At 41.3% G+C, this 16,202-nt stretch overlaps 1 protein-coding gene across 1 annotated transcript in view; it reads left to right on the top strand.

Moving 5' to 3' along the window:
* Positions 1 to 4,083, top strand: part of LOC115142748 (DDB1- and CUL4-associated factor 12-like) — a 28,638-nt gene extending 24,555 nt beyond the window's left edge. The window contains exon 10 of the mRNA XM_029682426.2: positions 1,217 to 4,083. Coding sequence (XP_029538286.1) covers positions 1,217 to 1,375 — 159 coding nt within the window. The 3' untranslated portion in view covers positions 1,376 to 4,083. The remainder of the gene's footprint in view (positions 1 to 1,216) is intronic.
* The last annotated feature ends 12,119 nt before the right edge of the window (positions 4,084 to 16,202 follow it).

Raw genomic sequence — 16,202 nt, 5'->3', positions numbered from 1 at the left:
CGTCGAGGCCAGCCACCCGGACAGTTAAGGAAACTGTGGGTTTGCACCACCGAAGATTTTTGCAGAAACCGTCTCAGGGAAGCTCATCTGTGTGCTCGTCGTCCTCAACACTGTCTTGACCTGACTGCAGTTCGGCGTTGTAACAGACTTGTGGGCAAATCCTCACCTTTGATGGCCACTGCCACGTTGGAAAAGTGTGCTCTTCATAGATGAATCCCGGTTTCAACTGTACCGGGCAAATGGCGTTGTGTGCGTGAACAGTTTGCTGATAACTGAACAGAGTTCCCCATGGTGGGGCTATGGTGTGGGCAAGCATAAGCTATGGATAATGAACACAACTGCATTTTATCAATGGAAATTTTAATGCACAGAGATATCGTGACGAGATCCCGAGGCCTATTGTCGTGCCATTCATCTGCCGCCATCACCTGATGTTTCAGCATGATAATACACGGCCCCATGTCGCAAAGATCTGTACACAATTCCAGGAAGCTGAAAATGTCCCAGTTCTTCCATGGCCTGCATACTCACCTAACATGTCCCCCATTGAGCAGGTTTGGGATGCTCTGGATCGACGTGTACGACAGCGTGTTCCAGTTCCCGCCAATATCCAGCAACTTCGCACAGCCATTGAAGAGGAGTGGGATGACATTCCGCAGGCCACAGTCAACAGCCTGATCAACTCCATGCAAAGGAGATGTCGCGCTGGACAAGGCAAATGGTGGTCACACCATGTACTGACTGGTTTTCTGTGTTCTGTGACCAACAGATGCGTATTCCCAGCCATGTGATTACGGCCTAATGAATTTATTTGAATTGACGGATTTCTTTATATTGACATTAGCTCGTGTCTCCATAATGACATGGTATAGCATTTCTAGATTGAAACAGTATTGTCATGAAACAGAACATATTTATGAACAGCTTATTTAAGATTTAAACAAAAAGAAGCTGTGGTTTTGGTGGAAAGCTGGGTTGAAAACTAAGATCTTCTGGTCAAACTTTGCAGTAAACTTATACAGGATATATTTAAACATTCTGGAAGTAAACTGTTAAGCGACACCTCACCTCAGTGATTAGTGTGTCTTGGACCTGCCTTGACAAGATGCTGGCACAAAACGATAAGAATAATTTCTCCCTCAGTGTTCTCTTCCTCTGTTTTTCTGCCATCCTGTCACACCCTCCCTCACACATGTTTCTCTCTCACTTCCCCCAGAATCACGACGAGACGTGGAGGAGCTACTTCTCGGACATTAACTCGTTCCCCAACGCTGTGTACACACACTGCTACGACGATTCTGGCACCAAGCTGTTTGTGGCCGGCGGACCGCTGTGCTCGGGCCTTCACGGCAACTACGCAGGACTCTGGAGCTAGCCTTCTCTCGTGTCTCGCCATCTCTCCTTACCCCACCCCAGTCCCCCTCTTTGCTCCTCCTTTTGGTGTTACACTCACTGTCATCCCTTCAGTGTTGTCCGTCCCTCCCCTCACCAACATGTATCTCATCACCATCTCTTTGTTGCATCCCTCCATCCTCCCTTGCACTTTGTCCTGTCTTCTTTCAGTTCCCTATTCTCTGCTCCCCTTTTGTTTTATATATATATATATATATATATATATATATTGATGATTAACCAGTGATGTTGTAAAAAAAGGGGTATGATAAAAGAGGACAATAGGTTCTTAGGATGGAACAAACAGGAGAATACTTACACTTTTCTAAGAAACTTAGAGAGGACATGCTCATTGGCTGGTACTGGGCCACCCTGTGCCATGGCAACTAAAGAGCCGCAGCGATGGAAAAACTATCCAATCAGACGTAAGGTGAGAAGAAGCAGTGGATGAGTACAACCAATCAGATAGCGCCGGCCACTTCTTTTTTTGACTGATGTGAAGGAGGGATGACTGTAGATTCTAAATGCCACATAGGTGTTCTGCTCTGAAATAATCATGGAGACTGCTTATTTTATTTAGATTCTGACTGATTTGAAAAACTTAGTTGTTATTAGCTTTATTATTTATTCCCCCCCCCCTCTCATGATCACCCTTAGCTATGGTCTTAGGCAGGGGTATTCAACACCAGTCCCGTGCGGAACGCAGTGTCTTCTGGTTCTTCCCCCAGTTAGTGGTCTGGTCATGGCAGTGGTTGTCCAGGGATTCCCTTTGACTTTTGATAGGCCACGTGGAGTTGTTGGCCTTTTGCTGAGACATTCCCAATAGTAACGGGTCTGGGCCCGGTTTCCCCAATGTATCTTAAGGCTTGGTTCGTTGTTTGAACCTACGTAGGAGCATTGTTAAATGTCCGACCTGTTTCCCAAAACCATCGTTACTGAAGTTGCACTGGAAAAGGGTAGTTATTTAACGACAACTCATAGAACAGCAAAGTGCGTCTTTTTAAAAGTTTTTTTTTTGCCCTTCCGCGTCACTTCTTTATACACAGATCTCCGCTCAACACAAAATCAAGATGTTTCTGTCTTTCTGTTACCACTGATAACTTCAGAACTAATGTGACTACAAATACAAAGTTGCCAATGTCTTTGCAATTGTTACCAACAAGTGAAGGATATAAGATTCTTCAAACGAAAACCGAGATGTCGGAGTTAAATGATAAATATATTAGGCTACATATAGACCTATATATTGAAATACATTTCTTATCAATTGAGTTTGGCTATTTATATGCTACTTTACATTTTCTGCCTCAATAGATTTAATGTGTAGTCTACATTAGCGCAATGATTTCAATAAGTATTTTATTTTTGGTACCTTTACCCCTTTTTCTCCCCCAATTTCATGATATCCAATTGGTAGTTAGTCTTGCCCCATCGCTGCAACTTCCACTACGGACTCGTGAGAGACTAAGGTCGAGAGCCATGCGTCCTCCGAAACACGACCCTGCCAAGCCGCACTGCTTCTTGACACACTGCTCACTTAACCCGGAAGCCAACCGCACCAATATGTCGGAGGAAACACTGTTCAGCTGACGACTGAAGTCGGCTTGCAGGCACCCAGCCCACCACAAGGAGTCGATGGAGTGCGATGGGACAAGGAAATCCCGTCCGGCCTAACCCTACCCTAACCCGGACGATGATGGGCCAATTGTGCGCCACCTCATTGGTCTCCCGGTCACGGCCGGCTGTGACACAGCCTGGGATCAAACCCGGATCTCTAGTGTTGCCTCAAGCACTGCGATGCAGTGCTTTAGACCACTGCACCACTTGGGAGGCCCATGATTTCAAATCTTGATTTAGTGCATTATAGGGTAAGCATTAGAATAAGCCTCAATGTTTGTAGCCATAGGTGATCTCTAATAGGAGCTCATCCATTGTCAGTATTGTGGAATAATTTGAATGGTATGATTTGAAAGGGAGAACGCTGATCCGAGAACAGCGCCCTCTTTATTTAGATCATATCCGTATCAACACATGTTATATCTTTGGCTGTTTTGTAGGAAAGCTGCATCGTTAAAACATTATGTTCCATTGCTATTGGGAAACCTGGCCCTGGACAAGTGCATAGGGATTAGGGGTTAGAGTTGATTACCTCTTGAGGCACCATCATTTTTGTCAGTTCTTTCTATACTTTGTTTTTGTATGTGTCAAGGGATGAGTGTAGCTTCTCTTTTCCTTGTGTGAAGGACAGTGTAGATTTGAGTTAATTTGTTGCCTTTCTCTAGTCTTTCTGTGAAAGACTGTTCCATGCTGACATTATTTAGCTTTTTTACATGGAACTTTTCTTAAGTGTTCATGATCATGCGAGAACAAAAACGAGACCCCAATTATGACTAAGTTGAACAAATAAATAACCATCACTTTTAAAGAGTGTTTGAGATATGTGTGTGAAATGCATAGGGTCAAATGCATACATTTTTATGTATATGTTTGAGGTGTGTGGACTGACCTTTGCCTTTACTTTGGTGGTGACCTATTTTATACACACCTCGTGAATGTTTTTTTGTTTTTTTTACAAATGACTAAACCTGAGGATATTGTATGATATCAACAACAGCCAAAACACCATATTAAATCTTCAAAGAAAATAATGATACAAATAAAGTATATTGATGTAGTATTTATCTTATTTCATATGGCTGTTTGTGTGGTTTATTTGATGTGTGCAGCATTGCATTTCTTTCATCACTCATTGCTGGTCATTGAGCGACGCATGCAGTAGGCCTACAGTTGCCAGAAGAGCAAATATAAATGCATTTGTCATTGCTTCATAAACAATAGGTGTAGACTAACAGTGAAATGTTAAATTACAGGCCCTTCCCAACAATTAAGAGAAATAATAACACAAGTAATAAATGCATGAGTAACGATGACTTTGCTATATACACGGGGTACCAGTACCGAGTTTGTGTGCAGGTGTGCAAAGTAATTGAGGTACACTGAACAAAAATGTTTCGGGGAGTCATACTGAGACCATGGTCTTATTTACAGATGAGCCCTAAATTACAGAAAGTACACGTTAAATACAAAATGCAAGCAGCAAGAAAAACTTGGTCTAAATAAATAAACATCAGTGAAGGTCCTCAAATCAGCTTTGTGAATTGCCCCAGACTTGCAGTGGTTCCCAAACTTTTTATAGTCCCGTACCCCTTCAAACATTTAGCCTCCAGCTGCGTACCCCCTCTAGCACCAGGGTCAGCGCACTCTCAAATGTTGTTTTTTGCCATCATTGTAAGCCTGCCACACACACACTATACGATACACAATAGGGAAGTGCACTATCAGACTCCCGATCACGGCCTGTTGTGATACAGCCTGGGATCGAACCAGGGTTTATAGTGAAGCCTCTAGCACTGCTATGCCGTGCCTTAGACCGCTGTGCGCTGTGCCGCTCGGGGAGCTCATATATATAAATAATATGTGACATTTGTTTTGATTTAGAATGGACCATTATCATGCACCTGTATCGAAACAACAGGGGAAACGGAAAAAATACACTTAAATAGCGAATGGAGGATGCTTTTCCCCATGGTTTATTTTCATGCCAGGCAGGTAGGCTGTACTCCTGTTGTAAATATAAGCAATGTGCTTAATATTAGGAAATTTGAGAAATAAATACAGTAGGCGTAGCCTATAGAAAGCTGATGGGATCCTCATAGTTTTATTAGCGGCCATCACTCTGTTTTCCCTAGCAATTACATAGCCTATAGAAATGAGCTCATGGGCTCTCGTGAAGTGTTTGATTAGATTTTCAAACACATTTGCATTGATGTCAGAGTGATTAGAGAGACAATAGAGTGCTAAGTACCAGGCAGTTAGCAAGTTTGGTAGGTTACTAATAACCAGCAGCATCAGAGCTTGGAAAACGCCTAATTACGTGACTAAAAGGTAATGTGGAATTTGACTGCCTTCATGATTCGTGACTCCAGGTGTGGCGGTAATACGGTCACTGCAACAGCCCTATTCCTTTTCTGTGGCGGTCCTCATGACAGCCATTTTCATCATAGGGTTTAATGGTTTTTACAACTGCACTTGAAACTTTCAAAGTTCTTGAAATGCTCTGCATTGACTGACCTTCATGTCTTAAAGTAATGATTGACTGTCGTTTCTCTTTGCTTATTTGAGCTGTTCTTTCCATAATATGGACTTGGTCTGTTACCAAATAGGCCCGTCTTCTGTATACCACCCCTACCTTGTCACAACACAACTGATTGGCTCAAACGCATTAAGAACGACGCCAGGACAGCGGAGTCAATCACCACCTTCCGGAGACACCTGAAACCCCACCTCTTTCAGGAATACCTAGGATAGGATAAAGTAATCCTTCTCACCCCCCCCCTTAAAAGATTTAGATGCACTATTGTAAAGTGGCTGTTCCACTGGATGTCTTAAGGTGAACGCACCAATTTGTAAGTCGCTCTGGATAAGAGCGTCTGCTAAATGACTTAAATGTAAATGTAAATTTATTAAACATAATGAGTGTGAGTTTTTGTCACAACCCGGCTCGTAGGAAGTGACAAAGAGCTCTTATAGGACCAGGGCACAAATAATAATATAAATAATTTTGCTCTTTATTTAGCCATCTTACATGCAAAACCTTATTTGTTCATCAACAATTGTGAATAACTCGGGTTAATGAGAAGGGTGTGCTTGAAAGGATGCACATAACTGCAATGTTGGGTTGTATTGGAGTCTTAAATCATTTAAATAATTTTCCACACAGTCTGTGCTTGTATTTAGTTTTCATGCTAGTGAGGGCTGAGAATCCACTCTCACATAGGTACGTGGTTGCCAAGGGCGTCAGTGTCTTCACAGCGCTAATTGCCAAGGCAAGAAACTCTTGAGCGCATCCCTATCCAGAAATCTGGCAGTGGCTTCTGATTTAAATTCAATTTTCACAGAACTGCTTGTTGTAATTTCGATGAGGATCTCTTGTTCAGATATCGTAAGTGGACTGGAGGCAGGGCAAGAAGGGGATAACGAATTCAGTTTGTGTCGTCCGTTTCGGGAAAGTAGCTGCGTAATTGCGCACCCAGCTCACTCAGGTACTTTGCTATATCACATTTGACATTGTCCGTAAACTTGAGACATTTGCATACAAAAAATCATACAATGATGGAAAGACCTATGTGTTGTCCTTGTTAATACAGACAGGAAAGAGCTCCAACTTCTTAATCATAGCCTCAATTTTGTCCTGCACATTGAATATACTTGTGGAGAGTCCCTGTAATCCTAGATTCAGATCATTCAGGCGAGAATAAACATCACCCATATAGGCCAGTCGTGTGAGAAACTCGTCATCATGCAAGCAGTCAGACAAGTGAAAATTATGGTCAGTAAAGAAAACTTTAAGCCCGTCTCTCAATTTTTAAAAAAATGTGTCAATACTTTGCCCCTTGATAACCAGAGCACTTGTTGTAAAAGCATAACATGGTTGCTGCCCATATTGCATAATGCAGAAAATACACAAGAGTTCAGGGGCCTTGCTTAAATATCCAAAATGTCTTTCAAGCTGTCAGTCATTCCCTAGGCAGCAAGAGCCTCTTGGTGGATGCTGCAGTGTACCCACGTGGTGTCGGGAGCAACTGCTTGCACACCTGTTACCACTCCACTATGTCTCCCTGTCATGGCTTTTGCGCCATCAGTACAGATACCAATACATCTTGACCACCCAAGTCCATTTGATGTCACAAAGCTGTCCAGTACTTTAAAAATAACCTCTCATGTTGTCCTGGTTTCCAGTGCTTTGCAGAAGAGGATGTCTACCTTAATTGACCCCCCATAAACGTAATGGACATATACCAGGAGCTGTGCCAGGCCCGCCACATCTGTTGACTCATCCAGCTGTAACGCATATAATTCACTGGTTTGTATGAGAAGCAGTAATTGTTTCAAAACATCTCCTACCATGTCACTGATGTGTTGTGAAACAGTGTTGTTTGATGAAGACATTGTCTATAGTTTTTGGGGACTTTTCCCCCAGCGTTGTCCAAGCCATATCCGCAGGAGCAGGAAGAATTAAGTCCTCCACAATAGTATGGGGTTTGCCTGTCCTTGCGACTCGGTAGCTCACCAAATAAGATGCTTCTAGGCCTTCTTATTAATGGTATATATTGCTATTATACAGTTGAAGTCTGAAGTTTACCCAAATTACCCAAATACATTTAAACTCAGTTTTTCACAATTCCTGACATTTAATCAGAGTAAAAATTCCATGTCTTAGGTCAGTTAGGATCACCACTTTATTTTAAGAATGTGAAATGTCAGAATAATAGCAGAGGGATTTATTTCAGCTTTTATTTCTTTCATCACATTCCCAGTGGATCAGAAGTTTACATACACTCAATTAGTATTTGGTAGCATTGCCTTTAAATTGTTTAACTTGGGTCAAACGTGTCGGGTAGCCTTCCACAAGCTTCCCACAATACGTTGGGTGAATTTTGGCCCATTCCATCTGACAGAGCTGGTGTAACTGAGTCAGGTTTTGTTGGCCTCCTTGCTCGCACACACTTTCAGTTCTGCCCACAAACTTTCTATAGGATTGAGGTCAGGGATTTGTGATGGCCACTCCAATACCTTGACTTTGTTGTCCTTCAGCCATTTTGGCACAACTTTGGAAGTATGCTTGGGATCATTGTCCATTTAAAAGACAATTTTGCGACCAAGCTTTAACTTTCTGACAGATGTCTTGAGATGTTGCTTTAATATATCCACATAATGTTCCTTCCACATGATGCCATATATTTTGTGAAGTGCACCAGTCCCTCTTGCAGCAAAGCACCCCCACAACATGATGCTGCCACCCCCGTGCTTCACGGTTGGGATTGTGTTCTTTGGCTTACAAGCATCCCCCTTTTACCTCCAAACATAACGATGGTCATTATGGCCAAACAGTTCTATTTTTGTTTCATCAGACCAGAGGACATTCTCCAAAAAGTACGATCTTTGTCCCCATGTGCAGTTGCAAACTGTAGTCTGACGGTTTTGGAGCAGTGGCTTCCTCCTTGCTGAGCGGCCTTTCAGGTTATGTCGGTATAGGACTCATTTTTACTGTGGATAGCAATACTTTTGTATCTGTTTCCTCCAGCATCTTCACAAGGTATTTTCCTGTTGTTCTGGGATTGATTGGCACTTTTCACACCAAAGTACATTAATCTCCAAGAGACAGAATGCGTCTCCTTTCTGAGCGGTATGACGGTTGCGTGGTCCAATGATGTTTATACTTGCGTACTATTGTTTGTACAGATGAACGTGGTATCTTCAGGCGTTTGGAAATTGCTCCCAAGGATGAACCAGACTTGTGGAGGTCTACAATTTTTTTGTAGCAATTTCTTCTTAGTAGATTTCTTTAGATTTTCCCATGATGTCAAGTAATGAGGCACTGAGTTTGAAGGTAGGCCTTGAAATACTTCCACAGGTACACCTCCAATTGACTCAAATGATGTCAATTAGCCAATCAGAAGCTTCTAAAGCCATGACATAATTTTCTGGAATTTTCAAAGCTGTTTAAAGGCACAGTCAACTTAGTGTATATAAACCTCTGACCCACTGGAATTGTGATACAGTGAATTTTAAGTGAAATAATCTGTCTGTAAACAACTTTGTGTCATGCACAAAGTAGATGTCCTAAGCGATTTGCCAAAACTATAGTTTGTTAACAAGAAATTTGTGGAGTGGTTAAAAAGGTTTTAATGACTCCAAACTAAGTATATGTAAACTTCCGACTTCAACGGTATGCTTAAATCATCAGACTTATTTTTATGTGCTCTAGAGAACAGCATATACTGTATTTAGTTTTACCTGTATTCAGTACTAATTTCAGGTCAATAAAGTTTTTCTGTAATATAATGAATGCAGACTAGTTCAGTTAGCGCCTGGTTGACCGTTGGGGCAATAGCATACACAACAGTGTCATCGCCATACAAGTGCAGGTTACAATTTTTTACAGATTAGTCGATATTGTTCATGTAAACAGTAAAAAGTACAGGACCCAGAATTGACTTCTGTGGAACACATTTTGTAATATCCAGGAAACCTGGATCAGTAGCATCAGTAGATATACATTGAGTTCCATACGGTATGTCAAGTAATTTTTTAAACCAGCCTCTGATTATCAGTGAGTGATCAACAGTATTGAAAGCCTTTGACAGGTCAATGAAGAGGGCAGCACAATGTTGCCTTTTATCCATACAGTTAACCACATAATTTATAACTAGGGATGCAGCAGAGATAGTGCTATGACCTGGTCTAAAAACCCGACTGATGTACATTAAGAATACATTTCAATGATAAGAAAGTTCTTAGCTGAGAATTAATCAAAGATTCTAATATTTTAGCTAGGCAAGAAAGTTTAGAAATAGGACGATAATTATTTAGTTCACAAGGGTCACCACCTTTGTGAAGGGGGAGTGCATTGGACACCTTTCAAACCTTGGGGATAGTACTAGATATACTGTAATCGTCAGGTAAAAAATATGATTTATAAAATTCAGCAATCAGGGGCAGAGAGCTGCAGCAAATTGGATCAAGCATATCAGCTCCAGTTGATTTTCTTTTTACATCAATCTTAAGCAAAGGCATCTAGCACATCACAGATAGTAAATTGTTCAAATGAATACAAAGATTGACTAGAGGTTGACTGACGGGTTAACCGTCGAGTCAGCTAGAGGCTGGCAGAGGGAAGAGTAGTCAATTGACACTGTTTCTCTCAAATAAAAAACCTGCCAAGATAAAATGATGATTAAAAGCGCAACTTATCCCATTCTTCCCAGTTATGATGCCAGAGTCAGACAGAACTTGCTTAGGCAGGAAAGGAGAGGAATCTGTACGCTTCAGTGCATTTACTGTTTTCCACCAGCAGAGTCAGCTATAGAGGTTCAAAAGTATCTTGATATACAGTACCAGTAAAAAGTTTGGACACATTTACTGATTGCAGGGTTTTTCTTTATCTTTACTATTTTCTACATTGTAGAATAATAGTGAAGACATCAAAACTATGAAACAACAGCTTTGAACACTCTTGGCATTCTCTCAACCAGCTTGAGGAGGTAGTAACCTGGAATGCATTTCAATTAACAGGTGTACTTTGTGAAAAGTTCATTGTGGAATTTCTTTCCTTCTTAATCCGATTGAGCCAATCAGTTGTGTTGTGACAAGGTAGGGTGGTATACAGAAGATAGCCCTATTTGGTAAAAGACCAAGTCCACGTTATGGCAAGAACAGCTCAAATAAGCATAGAGAAATGACAGTCCATCATTACTTTAAGACAAGAAGGTCAGTCAATGCAGAAAATTTCAAGAACTTTTGAAGTTTCTTCAAGTCTAGTCACCAAAACCATCAAGCGCTATGTTGAAATTGGATCTCATGAGGATCGCCACAGGAAAGGAAGACCCAGGGTTAATTAGAGTTAACTGCAGCTCAGATTGGAGCCCAAATAAATGTTTCATAGAGTTCAAGTAACAGACACATCTCAACATCAACTGTTCAGAGGAGACTGCGTGAAGCAGGCCTTCATGGTCAAATTGCTGTAACGAAACTACTACTAAAGGACACCAATAAAAATAGACTTGCTTGGGCCAAGATACATGAGCAATGGACATTAGACATGTGGAAGTTTGTCCTTTGTTCTGATGAGTCCAAATTTGAGATTTCTGGTTCCAACCACTGTGTCTTTGTGAGATGCAGAGTAGGTGAACCAATTATCTCCGCATGTGTGGTTCCCACCATGAAGCATGTAGGAAAAGGTGTGGGGGGTGCTTTACTGGTGACACTGTCAGTGATTTATTTAGAATTCAAGGCACAATTAACCAGCACAGCTACCACAGCATTTTGCAGTGATACGCTATCCCATCTGGTTTGCTCTTAGTGGGACTATCATTTGTTTTTCAACAGGACAATGATCCAACACACCTCCAGGCTGTCTAAGGCCTATTTGACCAAGAAGAACAGTGATGGAGTGCTGCATTAGATGACCTGGCTTCAACCCAATTGAGATGGTTTGTGATGAGTTGAACCGCAGAGTGAAGAAAAATGCAGCCAACAAGTGATTAGCATATGTGGGAACTCCTTCAAGACTGTTGGAAAAGCATTCCAGGTGAAGCTGGTTGAGAGAATGCCAAGAGTGTGCAAAGCTTTAATCAAGGCAAAGGGTGGATACTGAAGAATCTCAAAGATATTTGTTTAACACTTGTTTGGTCACTACATGATTCCATATGTGTTATTTCATAGTTTTGATGTCTTCACTATTATTCTACAATGTAGAAAACAGTAAATATAAAGAAAAACCCTTGAATGAGTTGGTGTGTCCAAACTTGTGACTGGTACTTTTTGACTTGTACTATATCTCCAGTATTTACTGAACAAAAAATATAAACACAACATGCAACAATTGAAAATATTTTACTGAGTTACAGTTCATATAAGGAAATCGATCCATTGAAATATATTCATTTGGCCTTGGATTTCACATGACTGGGCAGGGGTGCAGCCACGAGTGGACCCTGGAGGGCATATCCCACCCACTTGTGAGCTAGCCAATCAGAATGAATTCCCCCCCTCCCACCTCAGACGATCCCGCAGGTGAAGAAGCCGGATGTGGAGATCCTGGGCTGGTGTGGTTACACCTGCTCTGTGGTTGTGAGGCTGGTTGGATGTACTGCCAAATTCTCTAAAAAGACGTTTGAGGCAGCATATGGTAGAGAAATTAACATTCAGTTCAAAGCCCATGTGGACATTCCTGCAGTCAGCATGCCAATTCCACACTCCCTCAAAACTTGAGACATCTTTGGAGTGGCCTTTTATTATCCCCAACACAAGGTGCACTTGTGTAATGATCATGCTGTTTAATCATCTTCATTATATGCCACCCCTGTCAGGTGGATGTATTATCTTGGCAAAGGTTAAATGCTCACTAACAGGGATGTAAACAAATTTGTGCACTAAATGTGAGAGAAATTAGCTTTTTGTGTGTATGAAAAATTTCTGGGATTTTTTATTTCAGATCATGAAACATGTTGTATTTATGTTTTTGTTCAGTGTAGATACAATGCCTTCAGAAAGTATTCACACTTCTTTACATTTTCCACATTTTGTTGTGTTATATATAGCCTGAATTGAAAATGGATTAAATTGAGATTTTGTGTCACAGATTTTTTAATTTTATTAATTTAAAATGAAAAGCTGAAATGTCTTGAGTCAATAAGTATTCAATCCATTTGTTATGGCAAGCCTAAGTAAGTTCGGGAATAAAACATTTGCTTAAGTCAGAATAAGTTGCATGGACTGTGTTTAACATGATTTTTGAATGACTACCTCATCTCTGTACCCTACACCCAAATCAAATCAAATTTTATTGGTCACGTACAGATGGTTAGCAGATGTTATTGCGAGTGTAGCGAAATGCTTATAGTGTTGCAAAATGCTTATTTATACACATATAATTATCTGTAAGGCCTCTTGGTCGAGCAGTGAATTTCAAACACAGATTCAACCACAAAGACCAGAGAGGTTTTAAAGAAGGGCCCCTAAAAAAGCAGACCTTGAATATCCCTTTGAGCATGGTGAAGTTTAAAATTACACTTTGGATGGTGTATCAATATGAGGCTGAAAGATACAGGCGCCCTTCCTTACTCGGTTGCCGGAGAGGAAGGTAACCACTCAGGGATTTCACCATGAGGCCAATGGTGACTTTAAAACAGTTACAGAGTTTAATGGCTGTGATGGGAGAAAACTGAGAAAACAACATTCTAGTTACTCCACAATACTGACCTAATTAATTGTGAAAATAAGGAAGTATGTTCAGAATAAATATATTCCTGTTTGCAATAAGGCACTAAAGTAAAACTGCAAACTATGTTCTGAATACATATCTAACACAACACATCACTGAGTACCACTCTTCCTGTTTTCAATCATGGTGGTGACTGTGTCATGTTATGGGTATGTTTATCATCGGCAAGGACTAGATTTTTTTTATAACAAAAAAAATATTCGGAAGAGAACTAAGCACAGGCAAAATCCTAGAGGAAAAGCTGGTTCAGTCTGCTTTTCAACAGACACTGGGAGACAAATTCACCTTTCAGCAGGACAATAACCTAAAACACCAGGCAAAATATACACTGGAGTTGCTAACCAAGATGACATTGAATTATAATTTTGTCTTGAAAATCTATGACAAAACTTGAAAATGGCTGTCTAGCAATGATCAACAACAAACTTGAAAGAGTTTGAATAATTGTATAAAGAATAATGTGCAAATATTGAACAATCCAGGTGTGGATAGCTCATAGAGGCTTATCCAGGAAGACTCACAGCTGTAATCGCTGCCAAACGTGATTCTATCATGTGTTGACTCAGGGGTGTGAATACTTATGTAAATTAGATTTTCAATACATTTGCAAAAATTTTGAAAAACATGTTTTCACGTTACTATCATGGAATATTGTGTGAGATGGGTCAGAAAAAAATCTATTTAATACATTTTGAATTCAAGCTCTAACACAACAAAATGTGGAATAAGTCAAGGGGTATACTTTCTGAAGGCACTATATGTATATGTAAAGTGACTAGGCAAGAGGATAGATAATAAACAGTAGCGTATGTGATGAGTCAAAAGAGTTACTGCAAAAAAGTTGAGATGCAAATAGTTAAATAGTTAACCAATAGTTTACCCGGACTAACTATTTAGCAGTCATAGGGCTTGGGGGTGAAAGCTGTTCAGGGTCCTGTTGGTTCCAGACTTGGTGCATTGGTACAGCTTGCCATGGGGTAGCAGAGAAAACAGTCTATGACTTGGGAGGCTGGAGTCTTTGACCATTTTTATGGCCTTCCTCTGACACAGCCTAATATAGATGTCCTGGAATGGCAGGGAGCTCGGCCCCAGTGATATACAGTGCCTTCTGAAAGAATTCAGACCCCTTGACTTTTTTCACATTTCTTTAGGTTCCAACCTTACTCTAAAATTGATTAAATTGGTTTTTTTTCTTCCTCATCAAGCTACACACAATACCCCATAATGACAAAGTAAAAAACAGTTTTTTTGAAATGTTTGCAAATGTATATACATTTTAAAAAATGAAATATGCATAAGAATTCAGACACTTTACTCAGTACTTTGTTGAAGCACCTTTGACAGCAATTACAGCGTCAAATCTTCTTGGGTATGACACTATAAACTGGCACACCTGTATTTGGGAAGTTTCTCCCATTTTTCTCTGCAGATTCTCTCAAGCTCTGTCAGGTTGGATGCAGAGCGTTACTGCACAGCTATTTTCAGATCTCTCCAGAGATGTTCGATCGAGGTCAAGTCTGGGCTCTGGCTGGGCCACTCAACGACATTCAGAGACTTGTCCCAAAGCCACTCCTGCGTTGTCTTGCCTGTGTGCTTAGGGTTGTTGTCCTGTTGGAAGGTGAACCTTTGCCTGAGTCTGAGGTCCTGAGTGCTCTGGAGCAGGTTTTCATCAAGGATCTCTCTGTACTAGACTCCGTTCATCTTTCTCTCGAGTTGATTCTTGGTTTCATCAGGTCTGAGAGTCTTTAGGTGCCTTTTGGCAAACTCCAAGCGGGCTGTCATGTGCCTTTTACTGAGGAGTGGCTTCCGTCTGGCCAGTCTCCCATAAAGGCCTGATTGGTGGAGTGCTGCAGAGATGGTTGTCCTTATGGATGTTTCTCCCATCTCCACAGAGGAACTCTGGAGATCTGTCAGAGTGACCATCGTGTTGTTGGTCACCTCCCTGACCAAGGCCCTTCTCCTCCGATTGCTCAGTTTGGCCGGGCAGCCAGCTCTAGGAAGAGTCTTGGTAGTTCCAAACTTCTTCCATTTAAGAATGATGGAGGACACTGTGTTCTTGGGGACCTTAAATGCTGCAGAAATGTTTTGGTACCCTTCCTCAGATGTCAGCCTCGACACAATCCTGTCTCGGAGCTCTACGGAAAATGGCTTCGACCACATGGCTTGGTTTTTGCTCTGACATGTACTGTCAACTGTGGGACCTTATATAGACAGGTGTGTGCCTTTCCAAATTATATCCAATCAATTGAATTTACCACAGGTGGACTCCAATCAAGTTGTAGAAACATCTCAAGGATGATCAATGGAAACAGGGTGCACCTGAGCTCAATTTCAAGTCTCATAGCAAAGGGTCTGAATACTTATGTAAATAAGTGTTGTTATAAATTGGCAGAAAAAAATCAAACCCCGTTTTCACTTTTTCATTAAGGGGTGTTGTGTGTAAATTGCTGAGGATTTAAAAAAAATGTAATCCATTGTAGAATAAGGCTGTAACGTAGCAAAATATGGAAAAAGTCAAGGGATCTGAATACTTTCCGAATGCATTGTACTTGGCCGTACACACTTCCCTCTGTAACGCCTTGCAGTCTGATGCCAAGCAGTTTCCATACCAAGCGGTGATGCAGCCAGTCGAGATGCTCTCAAGGGTGCAGCTGTATAATTTTTTGAGGATCTGAGGGCCCATGCCAAATCTTTTCAGCCTCCTGAGGGGGAAGAGGCGTTGTTGTGCCCTTTTCACAACAGTATTGATGTGTGTGGACTATTGATGTGTGTGGACCATGATCATTCCTTTGTGATGTGGACACCAAGGCTCTCGCCCCGCTCCACTACAGCCCCGTCGATGTGGAGGGGGCCGTGCTCATCCCTTCCTTTCCTGTAGTCCACGATCAGCTCCTTTGTCTTGCTGACGTTGAGGGAGAGGTTGTTCTGCTAGGTCACTGACCTCCCTATAGGCTGTCTCATCATT

The sequence above is a fragment of the Oncorhynchus nerka genome, linkage group LG15 (genome assembly GCF_034236695.1).
Source record: "Oncorhynchus nerka isolate Pitt River linkage group LG15, Oner_Uvic_2.0, whole genome shotgun sequence".
Lineage (NCBI taxonomy): Eukaryota > Metazoa > Chordata > Actinopteri > Salmoniformes > Salmonidae > Oncorhynchus > Oncorhynchus nerka.
Note: the sequence above shows the minus strand (reverse complement) of the source record. Positions and strands in the feature narration are given on the sequence as shown.